The sequence below is a fragment of the Meriones unguiculatus genome, chromosome 19 (genome assembly GCF_030254825.1).
Source record: "Meriones unguiculatus strain TT.TT164.6M chromosome 19, Bangor_MerUng_6.1, whole genome shotgun sequence".
NCBI classification, from domain to species: domain Eukaryota; kingdom Metazoa; phylum Chordata; class Mammalia; order Rodentia; family Muridae; genus Meriones; species Meriones unguiculatus.
Window position 1 is genome coordinate 56,568,197 of NC_083366.1, and position 23,030 is coordinate 56,591,226.

At 45.0% G+C, this 23,030-nt stretch overlaps 1 protein-coding gene across 2 annotated transcripts in view; it reads right to left on the reverse strand.

Moving 5' to 3' along the window:
• The window catches only part of Nedd9 (neural precursor cell expressed, developmentally down-regulated 9), a 170,648-nt gene that overhangs the window by 14,537 nt on the left and 133,081 nt on the right, over positions 1–23,030 (reverse strand). For both annotated transcript variants that reach the window (XM_060372801.1, XM_021647292.2), the window contains one exon: positions 14,330–14,773. In XM_060372801.1, the coding sequence (XP_060228784.1) occupies positions 14,330–14,773 (444 nt within the window). The remainder of the gene's footprint in view (positions 1–14,329; positions 14,774–23,030) is intronic.

Below are 23,030 nucleotides of genomic sequence, written 5' to 3' on the forward strand. Positions count from 1 at the left end.
CTTGGCTCAAAAATGTAAAACAGTATGTTGGCTGAATAAGCCACATCTCTGGCCCCTAGGCTGCCCAACTTGCTTTTACCTGTATTATTATTTTTTTCCTTGTCTGTGTACTCTTTCTCCTTCCTTCTTTGGGACCTTGAAAGCCCCAAGTTCTGACCGGTACCCTCTCTACCAAGAATGAAAGACTGGTTTCCTTAAGTGCCCAAAACACCCACACATCTGCACCTGCTTTGTCTATTCAAATTTTCCCTTCCCTTTTCTTCAGACTTTATTATGCTTTCAGAAGCCTTTCCTAGACAGACAGATGACCGCTGTCCTTGTTATGCCCAGAGTACTTTATCTACACCTCTGACAGTGTGTGTGACTTATGATTTGACCCTGTCAGTATACCGCTTTTCTTCGTATGTTGGCATCATTTCTTATCCATTCATATATAAGCAGCAGGGCCTACCACTGTGCCCTGGATAAAGCAGATTTTAAAAAAGATGGTACTAGAAGGACAGGAAATGACATCTGCCTACATAGAACAAACTGCATTTCCAGGCAGGCCAGCTCTGGATTGAATGCCACCCCAAGGCTAAAAGAGAGGACGTGTATCAGCCACGGTGATGGTAAGCAAGTGGGACAGCCAAGAAAAAGTGTGTGGATTAGGGATCAGCAACCACTGACTAATATATCAGCAGTTGTGCTGGGAGAAAAGAAGGCAGGGTACTCTGCTATATTCTTTGGCCTCAAAGGGAAAAGGTGATGGAAAAGGTGATGCATAGGAGTGAGCATTGTGCTGAAGTTCCTGAGGCATACAGTGCCCTTTCCTAAAAACTGTGTGCCAAAGGCTAAAAGCTCAGTGGCTCCGGAGACGGAAACAGTGGATGGCCCAAGCTAGGGGTGAAAGAGCTAGATCTGTCTGTGGTTCTACCACTTAGAAATCGCGAGAACGTGAGCAAGGTTGCGGCTGGGCTGTAAGCCATCAGGTGCAGGACATGGAAAAGCCTGAGTTTTGATTTCCCTGGGCCTGTGAGGCTGGCAGATAGAGATGAAATCCTCTCTGGAGGTAGAGAGCATGTCACAGACCCCAAATTATTTTTTAAAAATGATCTAGACAGTGTCCAAGATACCCGGGGAACCAGTACTGTGGAAGATGAGACAATAGCAGCAGGTGGAGGAGAGCCAGTTCTTGCTTGCTTGCTGTTAGAGATTTTAAGGCTGTTTGTCTTCGAAGCGTTTCATGATTAAATATAAAGATAAAACAAAAATCCCTAACATCTATGTTTAAATTAGATGAAAAGAAGGTCATCTTTACACATGTGTAAGGCATTGAAAGGGAGGCCCAAAAGGCACCAAGCTCTTCAAAGAAAAGCCACAAATGACAGGGGACTTTGCTTTTTAACAGCCACCAGCAGATTTACCCAGGTTATTATTTTAGCAGTATTGCCAGTATCATGACTGTCATCAACATAGGTCAAGATGCTCCAGTGGAAAGCCCCCGTGGAAGGCACACTTTTGTAGGGTTTAGAGATGAAGGCCTTTTCTGAACAGAAGGGTGAAGAGGTCCCATACTCAGGACACACGACTGAAATTCTCATCAGTGGGAGACCACAAGCTAAAGATTGTCAAGAGCATCTCATAAGAAGTAGGGCATTGAGCCTTCTCTCAGCAATGCAATAGTAATCGGAGCATTGCCCCAGAGCTAACTTCTAACATGATGTCACCGGGGCCAAGGCCTCGGCAAGTCTGTTTGGGCTCTATCTTCCCTTGGGTATCTGCCTCACCTCCCTAATGCAGAGCTGGGGATAGGAAAACTTCAGCCTCTTAACTGCCTGCTGCTAGCTGACCGGGGCACAAAGTGAAGCCAGAAATAGCCTCATGCCATTCAGGAAGGCGAATTCCTCTTCTCCCCCACCCGAATCCTCAGTTCTCCAGTTTCTCTCTACCTTCCCTTCAAAGCAGCATCTCACCCCTTCCCTACTTCCTCGTGCTGCAGCAGTGGAAGCTAAAATGTTGAGCCCATCGAAGCTGAGAGTAGAATGAGTAGAATGATGATTAACAGGAACTGGGAAATGGGTGGGTGTAGGGTGCAGAAAGAATGGCGGATGTATACAGGCATCCAGATGGATAGAAAAAAAAATTCTACAGCTCTCTGTCACAGAAACGTAACTGTAGTTGGCAAGCATTAATTGTGCATTTCAAAAGAGCTAAGAGAGAGGGTTTCAGATCTCTCCAACATCAGAGAACAGTAAATGTTTGAGCTGATGAATCTACCCTTAGCTGATCAAGTACAGAAATACTCTGTAAATATGTACAATCACCATGTACTAATTTAAAATAAGGCAAATGTGATACATAAATATACACAATGATATAAACATATACATACATATATATGTGTATATATATACATATATATATATATACACATACAATGACATACACACAAGGAGCAGAAAAACATTTGAGTATGAAAGAGTTGAGTGGAGGAGAGACATGGAGATGGGCCTGGAAGAGCATAGCAAACCTCAAAAATGTTGCTCATATCTAGTTGTTCTTGATTCTATCATTTATCTATATACTTATTGCCCTACTTACCAACTCTCATATATAACAAAAAGCTGGAGTTGGGGATATATCTCAGTGAAGGGGCACTTTACAGCTTGTGCAAGGCCCCGTGCTCTGTTCTTAGCACTGTCAAAAACAAACAAACAAACAAACAAAACAACAACAACAAACCTTTAAATCCCAAAATATAATTTTAAGAAGAATTTAACAAACAGTAGAGAATTCCACCCGGAAGCACTTCCTTCTAAGGGTATCACAGAGCACAGGAAATCACGATTCTTACAGCCGTAATTTTTGATTTTGTGACTACTTTTGTATCCCATCATCCTCTGCCTGAATCACAGCAGAACAGCGTTAGAAATGGCACACACTGTGTAATCCTTCGCCCCTGCTGTTTAGCAGTGGGCCAGTGAGGTTTCTTAGAAGGTAACGGTGCTGGCTGCTGACCCTGACAGCTTGACTTCAATCCCTGGGACCCGCAAGCTAGAAGGAGAGGATCGTCTCCTGCGAGTTGTATTCTGATGTTCACACACTTACCACAAATGTACATGTGTGCACACACGTGCGCGCACACACACAGACATTCACACTTATTAGATATTGCCTAAACTATTGATCAGGATTGACTACAGCAGGAAGTGAATAACCAGGCCCTGGTGTTCTGCCCTAATGCCCTCACCAGAAAGCACAACAGGCGCTAATGAGAGATTAGAAAGTGCAGCTAGAACAACAACACACACACACACACACACACACACACACACACACACACACACACAGCCTTGCCATTAACAAGCCCTTAGATGGTCTAATGAACAAGCGTGTCCCTGACTAGCACCTATTGCTTTGTCTTGGCACAAGTGAGAAATATAATTAGGCTGCTCCCCGCCTCGCTAGTCCCCCCCTTGATTTATTTATACTACCCCTCTTTGAGTTTCACCCATTAACAAGACTATTTTTTTTTTATTTTTAAAACTGCTTATTAGATAGGAACTATTTTACCCAAATGAAATTTAAAAAAAAAAAAAAAAAAAGAAAATAAAAAGCACTGATAGAGACAGACACCACTGCCTTTGTTGGATTTTATAATAACCCTTTGTGTTAAATGAGCAATTTACTCTCTTCCTTTTTCAAGAAAATCCCAGTAAAAGAAACATCAGCACCACCATCGTTTGCCCGCTTGGAAGGGGCTCAGTTTTCAGCAACTGAGAACTACAGCAGGCTGCCTGTTTGAAACCCAAGATGATGCCTTGCACTTCTCTGAGGAGAGGAAAAGCCACACGTTGTCTACTTTGGATTTATTAATTCTCCATAAATTCTCTCTGCCCAGCTCGGGAGCAGCAATGAGTTCATTTGTTTACTCGCATAGCAACAATGTAATGAAAACGCAGTCTGGCTTTAAAAAACATTCCCTCCCGAGCCGTATCCAGGCTTAACTCATCCTGATGTTTCTCTGGCGTTCATGGAGACCTCTTTCTCTCCACATTGTGGATGTGACTTACTTTCCTTCCAGGACATTTGACACTTGGTTTTATGCTGGAACTAAACGTTTTGCAAGCTGTCTACATCACAGCTAGCCTCTCCCTCCACTCAAGGAAAAGGCAAAGGGGAGGCTCAGAACTGCAGTGGCGATCTTGGGCCACTTCCATTCCACACAGCTTTGTGTGGCAAACCCCTCGCTGGAAACAGTACCCCGATTGTTAAGCCCCTAACATGTCTCCCCTGCTGCTTTCAGGAAGCTCTTTGTATAGCGAGCACTAAAGCAATATTTAGTTATGGACGGACCAAGCACCAAAGAGCACCGAGAAGCACTAAACATCAAACCGTGCTGGGAAATGACGTCTGGCTTCCCCAAGTGACCGAGGTCTTTCATGGGACAGAGCTGAATGCAGCCCGTGACAATTAGGTATTGAAAGCCAATTTTTATATCCCTTTCAGCCGACTGAAATGCTCCTTTGAATGAGAACGTAAAGGAACAGGCATTTGGGCTCTTTTGATACCTAAATAAATTCAACAGGACCATACGGGTTACATCTAGATTTAGAAAGATGCCCTAGATTGCCCTGTTGAACTGTGGGTGGGAGGTGACAGAGAAGAAGTCTGGGACCCAAATGCCTTTGGGTATTGTCTCTCTGTGAACTGGTGACCCCTCACAGCCTAGTGCAAGGATGGATATAATGGCTGACAGGACAAATGGCACATATCACAGACGTAGTGCTAGTTGTGAAGGTGGCTGCCGTGCTGAGAGGCGACAGGCCCATCCCTCTGCCCAGACCATGAGGCTTACACAGGGAAAGATGGCAGAAAATAGCAGGTGCAAGGAGGAAGCACTCTCCCATGTTGATGATAAGGCACAGAGGGGAATTCTCCAAATGAGGAACTCCCTGGAAGTGTCCCTGAGTACAATATCTGTGCCTCCATCTGCCCTTGACAGCTTCTACAAGTAGAAGAGGAGGCTCTTCTACTGCCCACACTGGCTGTGAATGGGAAGGTGAGATGGGCCCAAAAGAAGGGTAGGGTCAAACTGCTTGACCCCAATGTTTAGGGGTCATGTTGAATTTTTTTTTTTAAAACGAGTTTTGAGGATAGGTCATCAATTGAATGATTGAAATCTTTCAAGTGATTCTGAGAAAGAATCCGATAAGGATATCTGGATCATAAAATTTTGGCAAAGACCATTAGAGAGAATCCAGTTTCATTGGCCATTTCACAGTTGAGGGAACTAGAGTGCGGGCAGTTCAGTCAGCCAGTCAACAAAGGAGTGAGTGGGAACATTAGTGCCTGCAATCCTTTCCTGAGTCCTGTTGACTGTATTAGTGACACACACTTTCTAGAAATTTAGAAGGAAATGCTCTCAAAGAGAGTGACTTTCATATACATACAAAAAAGACAGCTTAAAATTTAGGTATCTTAGCCAGGTGTGGCTGCACACGCCTTTAATCCCCGCACTCCGGGAGCCAGAGGCAGGTGGATCGCTGTGAGTTTGAGGCAGGCCAGAGTGGTTTATAAAGCCAGTCTAAGGCAGCCAAGGCTACACAGAGAAACCCTGTCATCGAAAACAAAAACAAAACAAAACAAAAAACAAACAAACAAAAACAAAATTAGGGATCTTATGCTTTAGGGGTTTCCCCTCCTACAGCTAGTCCAATCAGGGAGACTGAACCCTGTTTGTTTACATGAAGTTTTGGAGCAGTGATGTCACTTGAGAAAACGTCCACACGGCCATATCCTCAGTGGTACTTGCAGCTCTGACATCTCCCAGATGAGTGCTTTGGAAGTACAGGTGGGTGGCTGGACCACCTGTGGCTAGGCTCTCTCAGCTCTTTGGCTACTATGTGGATGTGAGGTGGTTGCCTCCGGCAGCAACATTAGTTCTTCCTGGCTTACACAATACCTTCTTAACACCCAGGGTTCTGGTGAGCTGGGACTGCTAATGAAGCAAATGTGCCCTCTTAATTTAGGCCTGGCAATACCACCCATGAGCTAGGATGTAGAAACCATTAGCGTTGGAGTCATACAGAGACGAGCTCAAATAGCAGGCCTGCCTCTTGGGAGAGGCACTGAGTTAAGTCACAGGTAGATGAACTTCTCAGACATCAGCCCTTTCCTTTCGGGGGGGGGGGGGGCGAAGGAAAGCTATAGTGTGCGTTTCGAAAGCTGCCAAGAAGGTCAGGTGACACAGAAGATAGAAAGCCCTCAAAATGGAGCAGAGGCTGGGAGGCACTTTAAGGTCATTTCTGTACTTCAGATTCAAAGCCACGTTGCAGAAGAAGACAGAGTAACTTAACACCCCCACGTCTTAGGCTCAGACATTCTGTGAGGCTCTTTAGAAGAGTGGGCACCTTAGGTCTCCCCAGAAGTAAAGAGAGACTTCCGAGGAGGTCACTGTCCAATGCGTGAACCACCTGTTCCTCTCACACGGGAGGGCACACCTCTAGTAGCAGCCATGTGCAAACTGCAATCTGTGAGCTGCATGTGTCCCCGGGTAGCTTTGAGTGTCACCCAAGACATTCGTAGATGGCACTGACATTTTGCAATGCCAAAAGGTTGGGCGTGCGTGCTGGCTGTTACTGACGCGATGGTTAAGATCTGACTATTTAGAATGGAAACACTTTTGACCTCTGACATTTTCTAGCCCCACATTTTATGCAAAGCACTCTTCCTTTCTTTTGTGTCTTAAAGATGTATTCAAACAAGATCATTCAAGTTTTATCCTCAAATACAATAAGCAGTTTTCTCTCCCTCCCTCTCTGCCTCCCTCCCTTCCTCCCTCTCTCCCTCCCTCAGAAAGCATTATCCATCCAGTGAGGCAGGCAGCTTCTTACTCACTCTGATAAGCAGTCACTTACCATGCAATCAGTGGGAAGGGAAGGCTAACCTCCGTTGTCTTGGTGTGGGTGTATAAGAAGTTGCGAACACACCCTCACAAATACATATTATCTACGGGCTTTATGACAGAGTGCTGCCAACTCTGAAGACTTTGGCATTGACCAAACAAAAAGAACCTTTGTTCAGCTAAGGAGGTGTTAGGGTTTGCTCATTCCCTTGGCGTGGGTGACTGTCTGGGAACACTGCCTTTTAGTTCAGGGTGAGCTCAACAGCCCCTCCTTTCTTCTGCTTGAGGACCTCTGCTTAAGGCTGTGCAAGATGTAAAATGCACCTTGATTTTTCAGGGGAGGTAATGTAGGTGACATTTCAGTTCTTTGGGCAGTTTTCGCAAACTAGACATTTATAAATATTTATCAGGTTTATGATGGGACATAATTTACTTTATTTGGCTTATTAAGAAAAAACTGGGGGTGTCCTCTGCCCTGCAATTAATGTTTTAGTTTTGTGTATGAGAGAAAGAGGAGAGACAGAGACAGACAGAGAGAGAGAGAGAGAGACAGAGACAGCCAGACATAGAGAGAGATAGAGAGAAAATAGGGAACAGAGAGGCAGAGACAGACAGACAAGAATGAACAAAAGAAAGGGAGGTGAGAAGTCAAAATTTGTCATCTTGGAAACTTTAATTTCCTCTAAATCTATTTTTACTTGTGGGTAGACAAATAATATTGCTTAATACATACATACATACATACACACACACACACACACCATATATATATATGTATCAGTTAGTTGGCTTGTATCTGAGGTTGCTATGGGCAACTGGATTTCAAAATGCTTCACATGCCAGCAAGGGAAGTCTTTTGTTCTTAAGCCAACAGTCATGGGTGTCTGTGTGTATGTTGTGATGATTCAGTGTCTAAGAAGGCATGGACACCATAACTAATGCATTTCAGGATCTTATATTACCTTTCAGGAACCAGCGTGAAAGACCTGCCTAAAGACTTTGAGTCACTTCCTGTCAGCAGCTGTCTGTGCCCTATTTTAGAACTGCGCATCTTAGAGGCGATGCTATGGGGCTTGGTAAATCTCAACAATACTTGAGTTCTCTAAGTAGCCATGACCAAACAGTGCTTGCCCCAGCCTAGACCGAGTTGGCCAGCTCATCTCATTTCCAATGGACCCAAGAGCTCCATGATATCAGTGAGGTGTGTGCATATTATGCAATCAGAAAACAGAAAGAGAATGTCAGGTTTCCAAGAGAAAGCTTCAGACTGGAGATGAGTTTTAAGGTATGAACAGTTTGAAAACACAGTATAGGAGGGAAGGCATATAAGTGCCAGACATCATGGCACCCACCCACAAAGGCTGCTCTCAGATTCAGTATACAAAGTACGAGTTTTCCCTCTAGGAGACTATGAAAGAGTTGACCAGTTTTGCTGTCTACGCTAGGCAAATAAGTCAGGCCTCAGAGAAGCCCAACACAACATTTTTCTATTTTAAATTATTTTATTTATATTCTCTCTCTCTCTCTCTTTCTCTCTCTCTTGAGACAAGGTCTCAGGGACTCCAGGCTGATCTTCAATTTAAAATGTAGCCAAGGACTGCCTTAAATGCCTGATTTGGTTGCCTCTGTCTCCTGCATTCTGGAATTACAAGCACATGCAATCGCACCTGGCGTAAATGGACCCTAGGGCCTCATGCATGCTGGGCAAGAGCTCGTTTAAGAAGCTACATCCCCATCCCTAAAGCCCATGTTTGTGTCAATCAGCATTTGCTTTGGCATCACATTTATTATCTAAGGACAGTTACAATCACATAAAATGAGTGGCACATCCTCCAGGGCCTTTCTCATGGGGAAACTGTGTTGCTGTCTGTCACACCACGTGGTCACGAGCTGTTGGGAAAGGTGTGAACAGTAGGAGAGTAAGCGAGTGAGAAACTTGGAATCACCTTTCAGTGGTTAGCTTTGAGGTTCACTGAACTCTAACACTTTGTTCCTCGCTCCCACTTTATTCATCCACTCATGTTGACCTGTGTGCTGACACCTAGCTGCATGATTTATCCACAGTAGAAGGCAGGCAGTGTCCCTCCTGGCTCCCTGGAGTCAGAAGGTAGCTCCAGATTAGTCTTCAGAAGGAGGCAGAGCACATACCATTTTGCTGTTTGGGTAAGAGCAGTAAGTCTAAAGAACCACCACGAGGCCGAGATGGCTCCGTGGGTAAAGACGCTTGCACGCAAGGCAAAAGAGCTTAGTTCAAACCCAAGGACCCACATGGTGGAAAGAGTGAACTACTCCTTCCAGTTGCTCGCTCACTTCCACATACACATTGCACGCACATACACACAGAAAATACATAAATGTTAAAAAAAATAAGTTAGGTAAATAGTTTTTTTAAGAAAGGAATAATCAACACTCTTCGGCGTGTGGCTTGAGTGTGAACCTGGGGTCCTCTGTGGCAGTTTGTTGATCACTGAAGCAGAGGAGTAAGTCTGTTTTCAGACCTTTGAAGGCCATTGTCTTTAGGGCATTTGGGTTCTCCAACTCAAGTCCAACTCCCATATTTTAAGTAGAATTTTCCCTTTATAAAGACTGCAAACTTTTTTTTTAATTGGCTTTTCAAAATGATTTGACTATGAGTAACTCTTTTAATTTAGAATTGTCTGTGAGTTCTTGGCAACCTTAGTACATATTTATAAGTCTTTGCAGAGTGAGAAAGCTCTGACTTACAAATTGTTTTCCAAATGCAATGGAATTGTTAGGAGTCTCACATATAATTAATGAGCCTTGCATGATGCTCTTTCTTAAGCACTTGTCTGTGGGTTGATTAATTTCTACTTTGCACTTATGCTTAATATTCTGCAGCTCAAAGTGTTCTTTTTTTCTTTTTTCTATTTTTTATTCAGCTTTCAAACTTCTGCACAGGCCCTGGGCACTCTGCCCATAATGCCTGATGAATAAAACATCCCTGCACACAAAACCCAGAGTGAAGGCCAGGGAAACTAAGCAAAGGTGTCAGTGGGTGAGGCTCCCAGATACCTTCGATTCTTTCCCATCCTTTCCAGAATTGTTATGGAACCAGGGAGAGGCCTGCACGCTCAAAGGCTTAGTACATTTGATGGGACAAAAGTACGGACATACTCAGCATATGCTGAGACATGCACAGGTCCATACACTCAACATGAACTTGGAAAACCAGGTGCGGGCTCAGACACCTGTTATCCCAGCCCTGGGGAGGATCAGAAGAAGTTCCAGGTCATCCTCGGCTACTTAGGGAGTTTGAGGCCAGCCTGGGGTCACTTGAGACTTTGTCTAAAGAAACAAAACCCAAACAAAAGTCTGAGAAAGAAGAAAGGAAAGAAAGGGAAGGGAGGGGACTCAGCTCGAAGTTTCCGCAATGGGAAGCACCACGCGTGCGCGAGCTTTCTATGTACTGTTCCGTGGGTGCAGGAGGGCAGGCAGGGGTGGAGGCTGGAATTTCCAAAGTAAGGCAAGGTAGAAGGCAGAATTCACGGCGTGATTTATTTACTTATTTAGTGATTCATTAGGACGTAGCGGTGGCTGAAACTTCCGAAGCCCACGCCGAAACAATATAGGAGGGTTCCGAACTACGGAAAGTCCCCATCACAGTCAGACTGGAACCCATCCAGGCCCGCCACTGTTGCTCTTTTCTGTTTCTGTAAGTGTGGCCCTGAGCCAACTCTGGCTAGACTACGCAAAGAGTTTGAAAAAAAATGTAGGTGCCTGAGCCTCCTCTCCTAGACCCCCTGAAGGAAAGGCTGTGAGGTGAGCCTGGGAATCTGCATCTGACTTAATGTCCTTCGCTCTCGGTGTGACACCATCTTGCTCATTAAAGTCTTCAAGCTCAGAACAAGTTTCCACTGTTTCCTCATTTTTCTTAAACAGCTTTTAAAGAGGGTAGCTAGAACTCCTGGGGACAGCTAGATCTTAGTTTACCAACACTTACAGACAGGAAGTTAGAAGTTGAAATGAGTGAGTTATTTAGCAAGGCCAGCAACACTTCTGAAATGAGAAACAATACCTAACAACAAAACTCACATTTGCTCTTCCGCTCCCTGAGACTGGGGTCTGACAAGTCGTTAGGATTCCTGTGCCCTGGGAGCTACTACAGCAAGATGGCGGTTACCATTGCCTGGAAGGTACCTGAGAGGTGATCACTGCCCTCTCCATCAAGAAAGACGATTTAACAAGGAAGAGAGGAAGAGTAAGGAAGGTAGACAAGGAGGGAGAGGGGGAATGGGGAGGAAGAGAGAAGGAGAGTGGGAAAGGAAGGGAAGAGGAAGGCAAGTCAATAAGACAGAGAGGAGAGTGTGGGAATGGGAGGGCAGGATGAAAGGAAGGACAGATGGGGAGGAGGAAAGGAGAGGGAGGGATGGAAGGAGACAACAAGGAGGAGGAAGAAAAGCATCGAATGAGGGATGGAAAGAAAAGGAAGGAAGAGGCAAAATTATTCCTTTGTGTATGCCGGACAAGGGTTCAGGGGAACAGACGCAGGGAACCTGCAATCTCAAAAACACTCTTACACGGTATGTTGCAGAGGACCCTGGTGCAGGGCAGGGCAGGGCTGGGGTCACCTTTCCTGTCTCCATCCTTAGGCCATACCAGTCAGACCCTACCCTGAGCAAGCTCAGGTGCCCGAGTGCCTTGCTTAGACCACGCATCAGGGCTGGCAGGGGTTCTTAGAGGCCGGCTCAGCGCTGCCCCTTGCTAAACACCGGAGGCTCTTGGGTGCGGAAGTCATAAAAACAAAACAATATGTGGAGTGACCTGAGCCACCGGAGGGCATCAGCCCCTGACATCAATCGAGAACAGGAGAGAGCCAAGGAGAAGGGCACCATTAGCTACAACACAAGCAATGGGAAGAGGTCTAAAGCGTCAGGCTTCCCAAACATGGAACTGAAAAGGTTGGGACTGAGAAAGAAAACATGTCATCTTCCTGCCAAAATAAACTATGATGAAAGTTTGGTCCCTCTACCTTTCAGCCAAGCGTTTCCTGTTCTGGCCTCCTCTGTCTGCCTCGAACCAGCTCAGAAGAGGGAGGGCTATTTTTAAGGTGCAAGCAACCGAGACTAAGAATGAGAGAGTTACTTATTTATGGTTACACCTTTCAACTGTTCTTTTCCCCTCTGGGGACGGAGGCCAGGCTTGGCTCTCCCTTTGGAACTGAAATCACTGGGGCGAGAAGGGCCTTGGAAGGTCACGTGGCACTGTCCGGGGCCTCTAGCCAGGATCCCTGTCCCGGGGAATGAATGTAAGTAGGGAAGCTGTTCACCACTTTGTAGAGAATTCCTCCTCTCAGAGGAAACTCACGTCATGTGCCCTGGACATGTGTTTTCTTAAAACACACATTTTGTATGATAGGTGATTAGGAAATGAATTCACTGTTGAGGAATCCAAAAGTAAATCTTTCTTCCCCTGGTCTTAGAAAGAAAGAAAGAAAGAAAGAAAGAAAGAAAGAAAGAAAGAAAGAAAGAAAGAAAGAAAGAAAGAAAGAAAGAAAGAAAGCAGTCCTAGGGTCTAGAGAGATGGCTCATCAGTTAAGAGTACTTGCTCTCACAGAGGACTGAAGGTTTTGTACTCAGTACCTACATGGTGGCTTACAACTGTTCTTAATTCCAGTTCCAGGGAATCCAACTCTCTCTTCTGGTTTCTTTCCTTGGGCGCCAGGCATGCATGTGGTACACATACATATATGCAGGCAATAAACTCAGCCTCACTTAGAAAAAAAGATGCTGGTATCACGTAAGCTAATATTATCTAACTTACATAGGTTTGCAAATCCATCTAGATTTTGTGTCCATAGAGTCACAAGTTCCTTCTGGTACCTAACTTCAACCATCCTCCTGTAATCTGGAGATTTTTTCTTATCGTATGAAATTACTCTATTCTTACTAGCGAACCTTGAAGGAGCCACTGGAATCTTCTGACAAATGGAAGAGGAAATCCTTCTCATTTAATGGGCACAAAAACATCATTGTAGATTGATTTGGCTGTTGCCCTATACGTCATGTCAGTATTTTCTTCCCAGTACATATACCCGGTCTGACCATGTATTTTATTGTTGCCCTCATTGCATTGTAAGCATTGTTTAGTCTTTAATTTACCACTGTATGACAGGGATCAAAAACACACGAGATGTTCGATATTCATCATTTAGTGAATGTGTTTCTGGTCATCTAAGATTGTTCTGGGTTGAGGCTCTAACATGTGGTGCTCCCTAGGCACATGGTTTGGGGATCATCTGAATATCCCCTCAAGAATCTGTTGTTACTAAAGGCTTGGTCTGCAGGGTGGGAGACAGTTGCACATGGTTTGGGGATCATCTGAATATCCCCTCAAGAATCTGTTGTTACTAAAGGCTTGGTCTGCAGGGTGGGAGACAGTTGCACCTCTGAGGGATGGGTGCTGATGGGAGTTCTGAAGTCACTGGGGCAGTGCCCTAAGGAAAGATGTGATGACAATTGGCCTTTGCCACAACTGAGCTACTCCCAGTGGAAGGCCCCAGGACCACCAAAACTCTGAGATAAATAAATAAATGTTCTCTTTCTATGGAGGTAGCTGTCTCAAGGATTGAGTTATAGTGATGAAAACCTGATGAATACATCACACATTTCTTGTATTTTTTTTTTTTTGAAACTTGACATTTTCCTAAATATCCAAGTTCTGCTGTGTTCAGCTTCTACTTGGACATTATTATAAGGACTATTTCACGGAAGCAAGGATTAATTCTAAACCCATTAATTTCTACGTATTTTCAGTAATTCAATCTGTAAGCCCAACACTCTAAGGAATGACTTAGTAGAGAGGATATACTTTTGGCCTTTTTACTCCCTCTACTTTTGTTTCCATCTTTGTCCAGCCAGACTAATTCATGATTTAGCTCTTGGCCCATGGAGAGGGCTCCACACTAAGCCAGTGCTCTTAAGCAGCAACTGGGGCTACCCTAGTCAAGGAAGAGGTAGGTTAAGACTATAAATCATTTACACACAGAATCCAGGTCTAGCAGACTCATCACACATTGGAAGAGATGCAATTGTATGCTCAAGTCTGACCCAGGGTGAAATACCATTTATTCACCCACTTATTCATGTCAGTCTATAGTACTTGGCACATGGTAGTTCAAGAAAGTTTTGTGGTTGGATGTGACATCACTTGTCTGTAATGCCAGTGCTCAGGAGTCTGAGGCAAGAGGATCTCAAGGTCAAAAACAGCCTAGGATGTACATAGTGAGACTCTGCCTCAAAAAAAAAAAAAAAAAATGCTGTTGACTGATTAATGAAAGTCTGATGCAATAATGATGTCTGAGGTAAGACATCAGTATGTTTGCTTTTGGGCATTTTCTAGTTATTATTTGGGTTTGCCTCTATTATTCTAAATACAATGAATAGCATAAAAGAAGGAGCGAAATTCTAGCTAATCACTTACCTTTTGGCCTAGATGGGGTCCATTAGTGACTCCAACATTTCTCTGAACTGATGGTGGCACTTGATAGACATCTTGTTCTGGGATACCATGGCTGGTGGGTACTTGGTAAATTCCCTGATTCTGGTAGGAGGGTGGCACCTGGTAGACGGTATCACGAGATGCTGCCTGTGAATTTGGCACTTGATAGAGTTTCTGTTGGCCAAAGGTCTGATGCATGGGACCAGGAGTGGGTTGTTCATGGCTGGAGGTCTCTTGCACTGGACCAATCAGAAGTTTCACCCGGTTGCCCGGGACGATGCCTTGGCGACCATGTAGAGAACACAGCCACCATCCCTCTAGTCCTCCTGTGTTCTGCTCTATGACAGTCAAGATGTCTCCCTTGCGAAAGGCCAGCTCCTCAGCACACTCGGGAACATTGTCATATAAGGCCCTGGCCATAAGATTCTAGGAAGGGGAGAAAAGAAGAAACAGAGTTAGAACATTAAGTCTGCCTCTTTCGCACTTACATGGCTCATGCTTTCAGGGACAGGCACACACAGTTCCTGGAAAAAGACAAGAAATATGAACAATAGTCTTTAAGAAGGAGCGCAGATGGTTCAGACAAAAGGCAGACATGGCCACCCTGTGTCTGCCACCAGTGACATCAGACGGACGCCTCAGAAAAGTGCAAAAACCCAGAAGAGATCTTCCCTCCAGTGGTGGGTACTTTGCCAAGGAACTGGGCTAGCATTGCTAATGAGTTAGGAAGGGGTCACCGGGCAAAGCATTTTTCTAACTTTGCAAAGTGAGCTGAAGGGGAAGAATGTTCCAAGCTGTTCGTGCAGCATTGTGAACAACTGTTCTCACAACTGTTTTCATATAGTCTAGGTAAATAAATAAATAAATAAATAAATAAATAAAAACATAAATCAAAGAAAATTCTAAATGACACATACTACAAACAGAAATTTTATTCAGCATTGAAATGTAAATAGAAGTAAACATAATTGTGCCTTGGCAAAGCTCACCATATCTTCTATGATTAAGGAGGCCCTTGAATGCAGGAAGAATCTATGAGCGAAAGCACAGGGACATACTATGGTAATCAAGCAGGGATGTGGGGTGAGAGCAGTCTGTCTCACCAGATCTGACTATGCAGAGGCACTGGGAATGCGTTCATAGATAGGTCTGGTCTCTCCCAGGCCTCTCCTAGGGCCCTTCCTTTCCCTGCCACGTAGTCACCTACTTCTTAAATCTTGCCATTCACATCTGAAAGGCTGTGCCTTCCTTTCATGGGCTCAGAACACTCTCCGTCTTTGTAAGCAGGCCTGTCTGGCACATTCAGTCCTCAGCAGACAGCTAAAGTGGGCATTGAGCAGAGAGTGGGCAGGCAGTCTGTGCTGACATTCCTGGAAGGCTTTCAAAGGCTCTGAACATTCCCAGCACACTGGCAGCCAGTCCGGCATGCCTGCCCCTTCCCAGAGTGCAGAGAAGTGGGGGAGCACAGGGAAGCCATCACAGGCATCGGAGAAACTAGATGTGACCCCTGCTATATGTCACTTAAGCTTCTGGATGCACTCAGTGCCTCCGTGGTGGGGGATCATTCAGGAGCAAAGGACTTATGGGCTGGAGCATGCTTGTGACTTTATTTCACACCATAACATATTTGCAGACATTGGGGCTGCTTTTCTCTGGACTCTTGCCCCTGTTTTCCTCTCCAGAAATGTGGACTTGATCTTTCAGTCTCATGCTTTTCATTTCTTTAAGACGGACATGTATTAATCATCTCCCTGGGGCTCTGCCTGAAACCACAGCACTCGCATTGTGTGTCACTCTCTTCAGCAGGGCGGCTGTGGACGGGAGGGCTCTGCCTCCGGTCAGGAGTTTGGAAGAAGTCCAGTTCCGCTACTCTTCATTTTTGAAGTGATATAAAATTTATTTTGTTTTCATTACTTTTTAAATTATTTAAAAAATTTTTTTTTCATGCAATACATTTTGATCATATTTTTGCCATCCCCTAAGTCTTCTCAGATCCTTCCCATATCCTTACTCAATTAACTTCATATTCTCTCTCTAAAAACAAACAAAAAACCAAACAAAACAAAAGGACAAAACCCACTAAACCATAACAGCAGTAACAAAAAACATGCACGCACACACACACACACACACACACACACACACAACTCAAAACAAAACAAAAACCAAATAGAGTATGTTTTCATTTTATCTTGGCTCCTGACTCTTCTTTTTCTTTAAACATATATACTTCAAATATGTGTGTATTTGTTATACTGCCCAGGCAGGCTGGACTTAAGAAATTCTCCTGCCTCAGCTTCTTAAGTGTTGAGACTGCAGGTACATAGCTCTAGAGATAGCTAGCCAGTCTTCTTTTATTGTGAATACATAATTAAAGGAAGAGAGATAGAGCCACAAATATCCGCCCTCAGGAAAGTTAGGATAGAGCTGAAATCACTAAGAGATAAAAGTTGTTTGACTGAGGGCAGGTAGAAGGGAACTGGGGGCTTTTGTTTCAGGTGAAGGTTTTACTTAGCAGCTGTATTCTAGGAAGCACTGGGTTCCTTCTAACAATGGAAAACTCACCTATAAAATGATAAAATCAGGCCACACCCTTGCTTAGTTTTCAGGGCCATTAAAGAATGTGCCAGGATGCTAAGCTCTGTTTCTCTTTTTCCATCTTTTGTGTTTTATCACCATAAAAAAAGGGCTATAGGTTTACTGAGGACAAGATTCTGGTCCTTTGCACCAAATGATTTCAGGGAAAGGACTCCACCAGGATTATGACTTCAGAGCTCTGAAAGAGCAGCTGCCTCTCGTCTGTCCTGTTCTCCTGGGCCCCTTCAAAAGGAAGGGTTGCGAAGGAAGTGCCTAGATGAAATCAGAAGTGATGGAGTTGGGGCAGCCCCCTCGGGAGCTGAAGATTGATAGCTGTGTGCAATCATATTGGCTTCAAAGAGGAAAAAGAAGAGCAAGAGAAAACAGTAGACAGGCAAAGGGCTGCAGCTCAATCAACCACAATCAGCTGGAGGCATTCGCAGTTGGGCCATTTCCAAGCCCTGGAGCTCTGCGAGGTGCTGAGTGGAGCGCCGGGCCACACTTGATTAGAGGCAGATAGAAATCCCCGTGCGAGTCTGCTGGGTCTGATGTTTCATGTTCCTTCCCGGTAACCTTCCCACCACCTGGCAAGCAGCATGCTCATGCCTGCACACGAGCCTAAGGGATGTGCCTAGGGTCACTCCAGAGACCTCCTCAGCCATGTGGAAGTGGGCACTACTGGTGAATTCCCCTGTCCCATGGCCCACAACATCTGCCCAGTCTTCTCACTGCATACAGAGAATGGGATTTAGAAAGAACTTGACCCATATGTTGGCGGGCAAGGACCTCTCACTGGCCCCCAACCCCAGGCTGATACCCATTCATACCTGGTAGATATCAGCCCTGGCTAAACACAGCTGTTGTAGATAGTCACTCTCCTAAATGGCTCATTATAGCCACACAACTCCGGAGAGAGCCACGAGCTTGTGAAGCTGTAGCTCCGTTTTGAAGATGAGGTCAACTCACCATTTCCCCGAGGGCCCCACTTGGTTATCAGAGCTGGATGTAGAACCTGAGTTTCTTGGCTTGACTCCCCTCTCTGGGATGCTACCTTAGCCTGCCCATCAATGCCCTGGCTGGGCTCCATTCCATTATACAAGAAAGTTCTGTAGATGACCTTTTCTTCACCCCGTTTTCATGGAAAAAAAAACATACTCTTTGGGGTTTGCAGTTCCAACTGTGTCACTCGGGCTTTTCCCTTGCACACCCTATCCTCCTCATCCCTAGGGTAAGACCAAGGCTGTGGCTGGGTACAAAGCCTTGTGAGTTTTCTTCAGGAATGAAATAACTGAATTTTGAGCAAATGTTTCCGCATTGCTGGACACTCGGCAAGCCATTATGGGCTTTTAATTTCATTTGCTGGGTGGCACTTGACTTCCAGCTTCCTATTGATCTCCTTCTTCTTGATTTTCAATCAAGAAATAATCCCAGGGCTGGTGAAATGGTGCAGTGGCGAAGAGTACTCGTTCCTCTTCCAGAACACCTGGGTTTGATTCCCAGCTCCCACAGGGCAGCTCACAACCATCTGTAAAACTCCAGTTTCAGGGGATACAGTGCCCTCTTCTGGCATCTGATGGTACTAGGCATGCAAGCTGTGCACAAATACACATGTAGACAAAACTCCCATTACACATGGAAAACAAAAGGACATTTAGAAAGTCTTGGGTAAGAGGCAGGGCTTCTGGTGTTTACTTGGTGAGAGGGCAATAGTCCAGTAAAAAGATAAAAGCCAAGAACATAGGGCCCCAGCTCCAAAGAACACTCACTCATAAGAGGGCCAACCAACAGTTAATTCCTGCTGCAAAAGTGCGTGTCAGGAGGGGGATTCTCTCCTTCATAGAAAAGGTGTGATTCCCTGAGGCCCCAAAGTCAGAAGCTCTTATCTGAACATCTTAAGAAAACACCAGAGAGGCCAGAAGCTGTCTATTCAAGATCTACTCTTTCTCAACCCCTAGCCCCTTGGATATTTATCTGTGGGGGAGGGAAGGTCAACACAGAAACAAATCAAGGAGAGATAAGAGAGCTGGGCAATTCTATACCCAGCTGGATGCCAAGCATCCAGAGACTGGCAGTTATAAAAACTAAAAGAGTGCTGTTGGGGCAGGGTGCAGAACTTGAAAGCCAGAAAGACCTTCAAGGAGTTAAGAGTCCAACTCTTCCACTTGACAACTAAGAAAAAGGAGGTTTGAAAAGTTAATGATTTTCAAAGTCACCTGGGGAGAAGACCTTAGGACTTGGGTAAGAAGCCAGGGCTCATGTTTCCAGGCTCCCGGGAGGAAGAAAGATATTCTAGGGCCACATCGTGCCCTTCCTTTTGGCTACCAGACTATTGAGATAGTGGACCCTAAGAAGCTGGAATTTCCCCAGGAATCTCGTGCTGGGGGAAGGGAAAGGCTAATACCTACCAGTCAGAAAAGGAACTTGCCCCCCCCCATAGAGATTTCACACAGCTCTGCCAGGGTGTCAAACCATCTTGCAGGAGGCCCTGGAGGTAGACCACGATGGAGCAGGACCACAATTTGACCAAGGGTAGTTAGTTCTGCACACCTCTTGCCCTCTGCAGGAGTGTGAATCCCATGCCGGTGCCCTTGAAGAGGAACTGGAGACTCACTGCACTCTCTTCTTTGTTCTTTTCTCCAGTGTGGCCATGTTGAATAAATCTCCTTTATCTACTCTTCACTACTCTGCCTGACTCCTGTTTTATTTCCAGAACATAAGCCCAATGTCTGAAATAAAACTCACACCCAATCTCTACTCAATTGAAGGGGCGTCTGACCTCTGTATCCCTGGTTCTCTCCCATGAGAGTGGAATTGTTTTTCTTGAGAATTTAGCTGTTACTTAGGTCTTTAATTGGTGGAGGGAAGACAGGTAGCCAAGACTAGCTTGTTAAGGCTGCCAGGGCTCAGACTTACGTCTTAAGAACTACAGTAACAGTGACTCTAGTGGCAATTGAGTCACTATTTGAGTCAGTGTTTATAAATCCTATCCAAAGAAACCTTGTTTGTCATTCCCACCTCACATTCTCCAGAAATTCATTTCATTTGGCCTCCATGCTTCCTGGTTCTTCTTCTCCAGACCACTCATTCTCTTTCTCCATCAACTGACTGTCCTGCCACCCCCATCTCTTAAATAGCCATGCTGCCAGGGACCTCTCTTATGCACTTGCCTTCTCCTTTAGCCCCACTGCTAAGTGAAATGTCACTCAAATGATGTCATGCATTCAGGTGCTACCCAGATACTTCTGCACTCCAGTTTTCAGCCACCTCTCTGACTGAGCGGGGCTCTTGATCTCAAGCCCAAAAAATGAGAGAACCCTTTTCCTGTTGTTTTAGCTCTCTTGCTCAACACAGTGTGCAGTTAACCTGCCCAAGTCGGGAACCTGAGGTTGGCACGCTCTTCATTACCTGACCTGAACTGTCAGACTCCATATCCTGCCACCCTGCCACCCTGCCACCCTGCCACCCCAGGTGTGGATCTTAGCAACAACTGGTTTTTTGTTTATTTCATTTTCCTGGACTGACGTTTAACTCATTAAACCTCTACCCAGCTTGGAACCCATCTTCCATATAAACAGAATAACTGTCTTTACAAAATCCATCTGATCACTCCCCACCTACTTATCCATCGTACTGTTTCCCTGCGACTGCATTGTGAGGCACATTTGTGCACAAGCATGTGGAGGCCAGAGGATAATTTTCAGGAGGTGGTTCTCTCTGTCCACCATGTGGATCTCAGGGATTAAACCTAGGATGGTAGGCTTCACCTGCTGAGCCATCTCTCCAGTTTGCTGTTTCTTTAGAACAAAGTTTGCATCACCCCATTCCAGGCTGTGAGCTTAAATTCAGAGATGCTCCCTGACTCCTCTTCCAGAACGTGAGCCCAGGGCATACTTAATTTCTACTAACTTTAAATAGGTTCTGGCCTCTTCGAGGAGAATGGAATTGTTTTCCTTGGGGATTTAGCTAGAGACTTAGTTTAAAAACAAAAATCAGATGGAGGTGCAGGAAGAAGATCCAAAGACAAGGATAAATGATGTGTCTAGTTCACTCAGTCCTGACAGCCTGAGAATAAGGGAGACAGCCAGCAGAAAAGTGCCAGCCCCTCCCTATTAAAACAGGAAAATGACGCAGACGGGGGAGCCTCCCCGCTCCCCAGTCTAGTGTGTTCACAACTACTGAGCAAACAGGAAGGCCAAGAGGAACTGACCAACCCAGCAACATGGAATACAATGGTCTCTTTAAAAAGCCTCCTCTTCTGTGTCTGGTAGGTGACAGAGTGGCACTCACATACTTTCTTTACCAGAAAGTTTGCTTCTGCTCTTTTGAGGGCCCAGGAGTTATGGCCCAGGAGTAGGAAATCAGGAAAACAAAACAAACCTGGCAGTAGGGGAGAGCAAGACAACTTCTACCCTCTTTCCTCCCCCGCCCTATTTTCCCCAGCCCTATCAAAATGTCAAGAAAGCTTATTGGTCCTACTGCCAGGGAAATTATCTGTGTCTCCCAATATAGAGAGGTGTGACGTGGAATTTCCATGACCATTCATGCTGCTCTTTGAAGAGAGCTGAGACACAATGGCTGGTGTGTCACTCGCTGTGACCGACAGCATCATCAATGGATTGGCTTCCTCTTATTATTTTTACTTCATTCTCTATTTATGCAGGAGAACCTGCCAAAGCCCCAGGGCTGCCTCATTCTCGATGACAAGACTTTCCTGTGCCCAACCCCCCCCCCAAATGTTAGCACAGGTCTCTGGTGGACCCCAGCACATGCATGCACTCCAGCACATGCACACACAGGCCCTCAGAGACCAGATCCTGAGAAACAGGCCTGCTATGGGAAATGGCCATCATCAAGGAAATCCGTGCTTAGAGGAAGCTGCTGAGAGATGAACATGGCCAAGGTCAGCCTTGGGGCACACTTGATGAAGAGAAAGAAAGGCTCGTGTGCTTTTGCTTCTGCTGACAAAATCAGCTTTGATCAGAGACTAGTCCTACCATTTGGTTACATTTCCCCTCCTGTCTTTCATCAGCATTTTTGATGTGGTGTGTGTGTGTGTGTGTGTGTGTGTGTGCGTGTTGGGAAGGTATGCTTCCCCTAAGGAAAGCAATTGTAGTGTCTGAAAGCATGGATATTTACAAGTATCAAGAGTCTGATACTTGGCTCACACTTCTGTTCTTGCAAATGAAGATATGGAATACTCATTTTTTTTTATTTGAAACCTCTAGCTATTATTAAGTGGTAGATGTGATATCGTTGGGCATAGAAAGTAGAAGATACAATATATTGTGATATGGATGTTTTCTGAGTAATCATTGTTCACTGCATTCCGCTCACTTCCACTAGGTGACCGGAAACAGCCCACAGAAAGGTAGTACCAGGCTCCTACATCTTGGAATGCTGGTCAAGCTTCTGACCATGGGGGTTGGGGGAGAGCTGTTCAGCATTCCCCACTGAAGACTGCTCTTGGCCAGCGGGCCACCTTTCCACGGATGATTTTTGTTTCCCGGAAAGTGCTTTTATTAAATTCGAAAGCTTCTGCAAATAACTTAGACCGTCTGTGACTCTTCACACCATTCAATTTGACCCAAGTGTTGTGATCTAGAGTGATAATCAGATTCAGTTTTGTGAATTTTTTTTACTGAGAGATGCTTCAGTAGATACAATATTAAATACTAGGTTCCAATAGGGATTCTTTGAGAAGGCAGAAGCCAACATTAATATCCCCTGTGTGTCGCACTGTGTGAATGGGTCCCCACAAATCCCCCAGGCGTATGAATCTATATACTGGCTTATTTCTGTTTGCTGAGTGGTCTGTAACCCACTGCTTTTTGATGATTTATAAGCCAAAGTGATGGTTCTCTCTGAAGAAAGTGAGGATACCTAAGATTTTTAACATTTAATATGTAGATCCCAGAAAGAAATTTCAATCTCATTAGGTTTGTGCCACATAATCTGGACAGCATACCAAGGAGACTGGAATGTTTCTTGTAAGGTTGGCCCCACTTCTTCTCTGTATCTGAATGGATATCATACATTCTCTTATAATGTGAGATTGATGGAGGCGCTGGCAAGATAGCTCAGGGGAGTAAAAGCACTTGACAAGCAA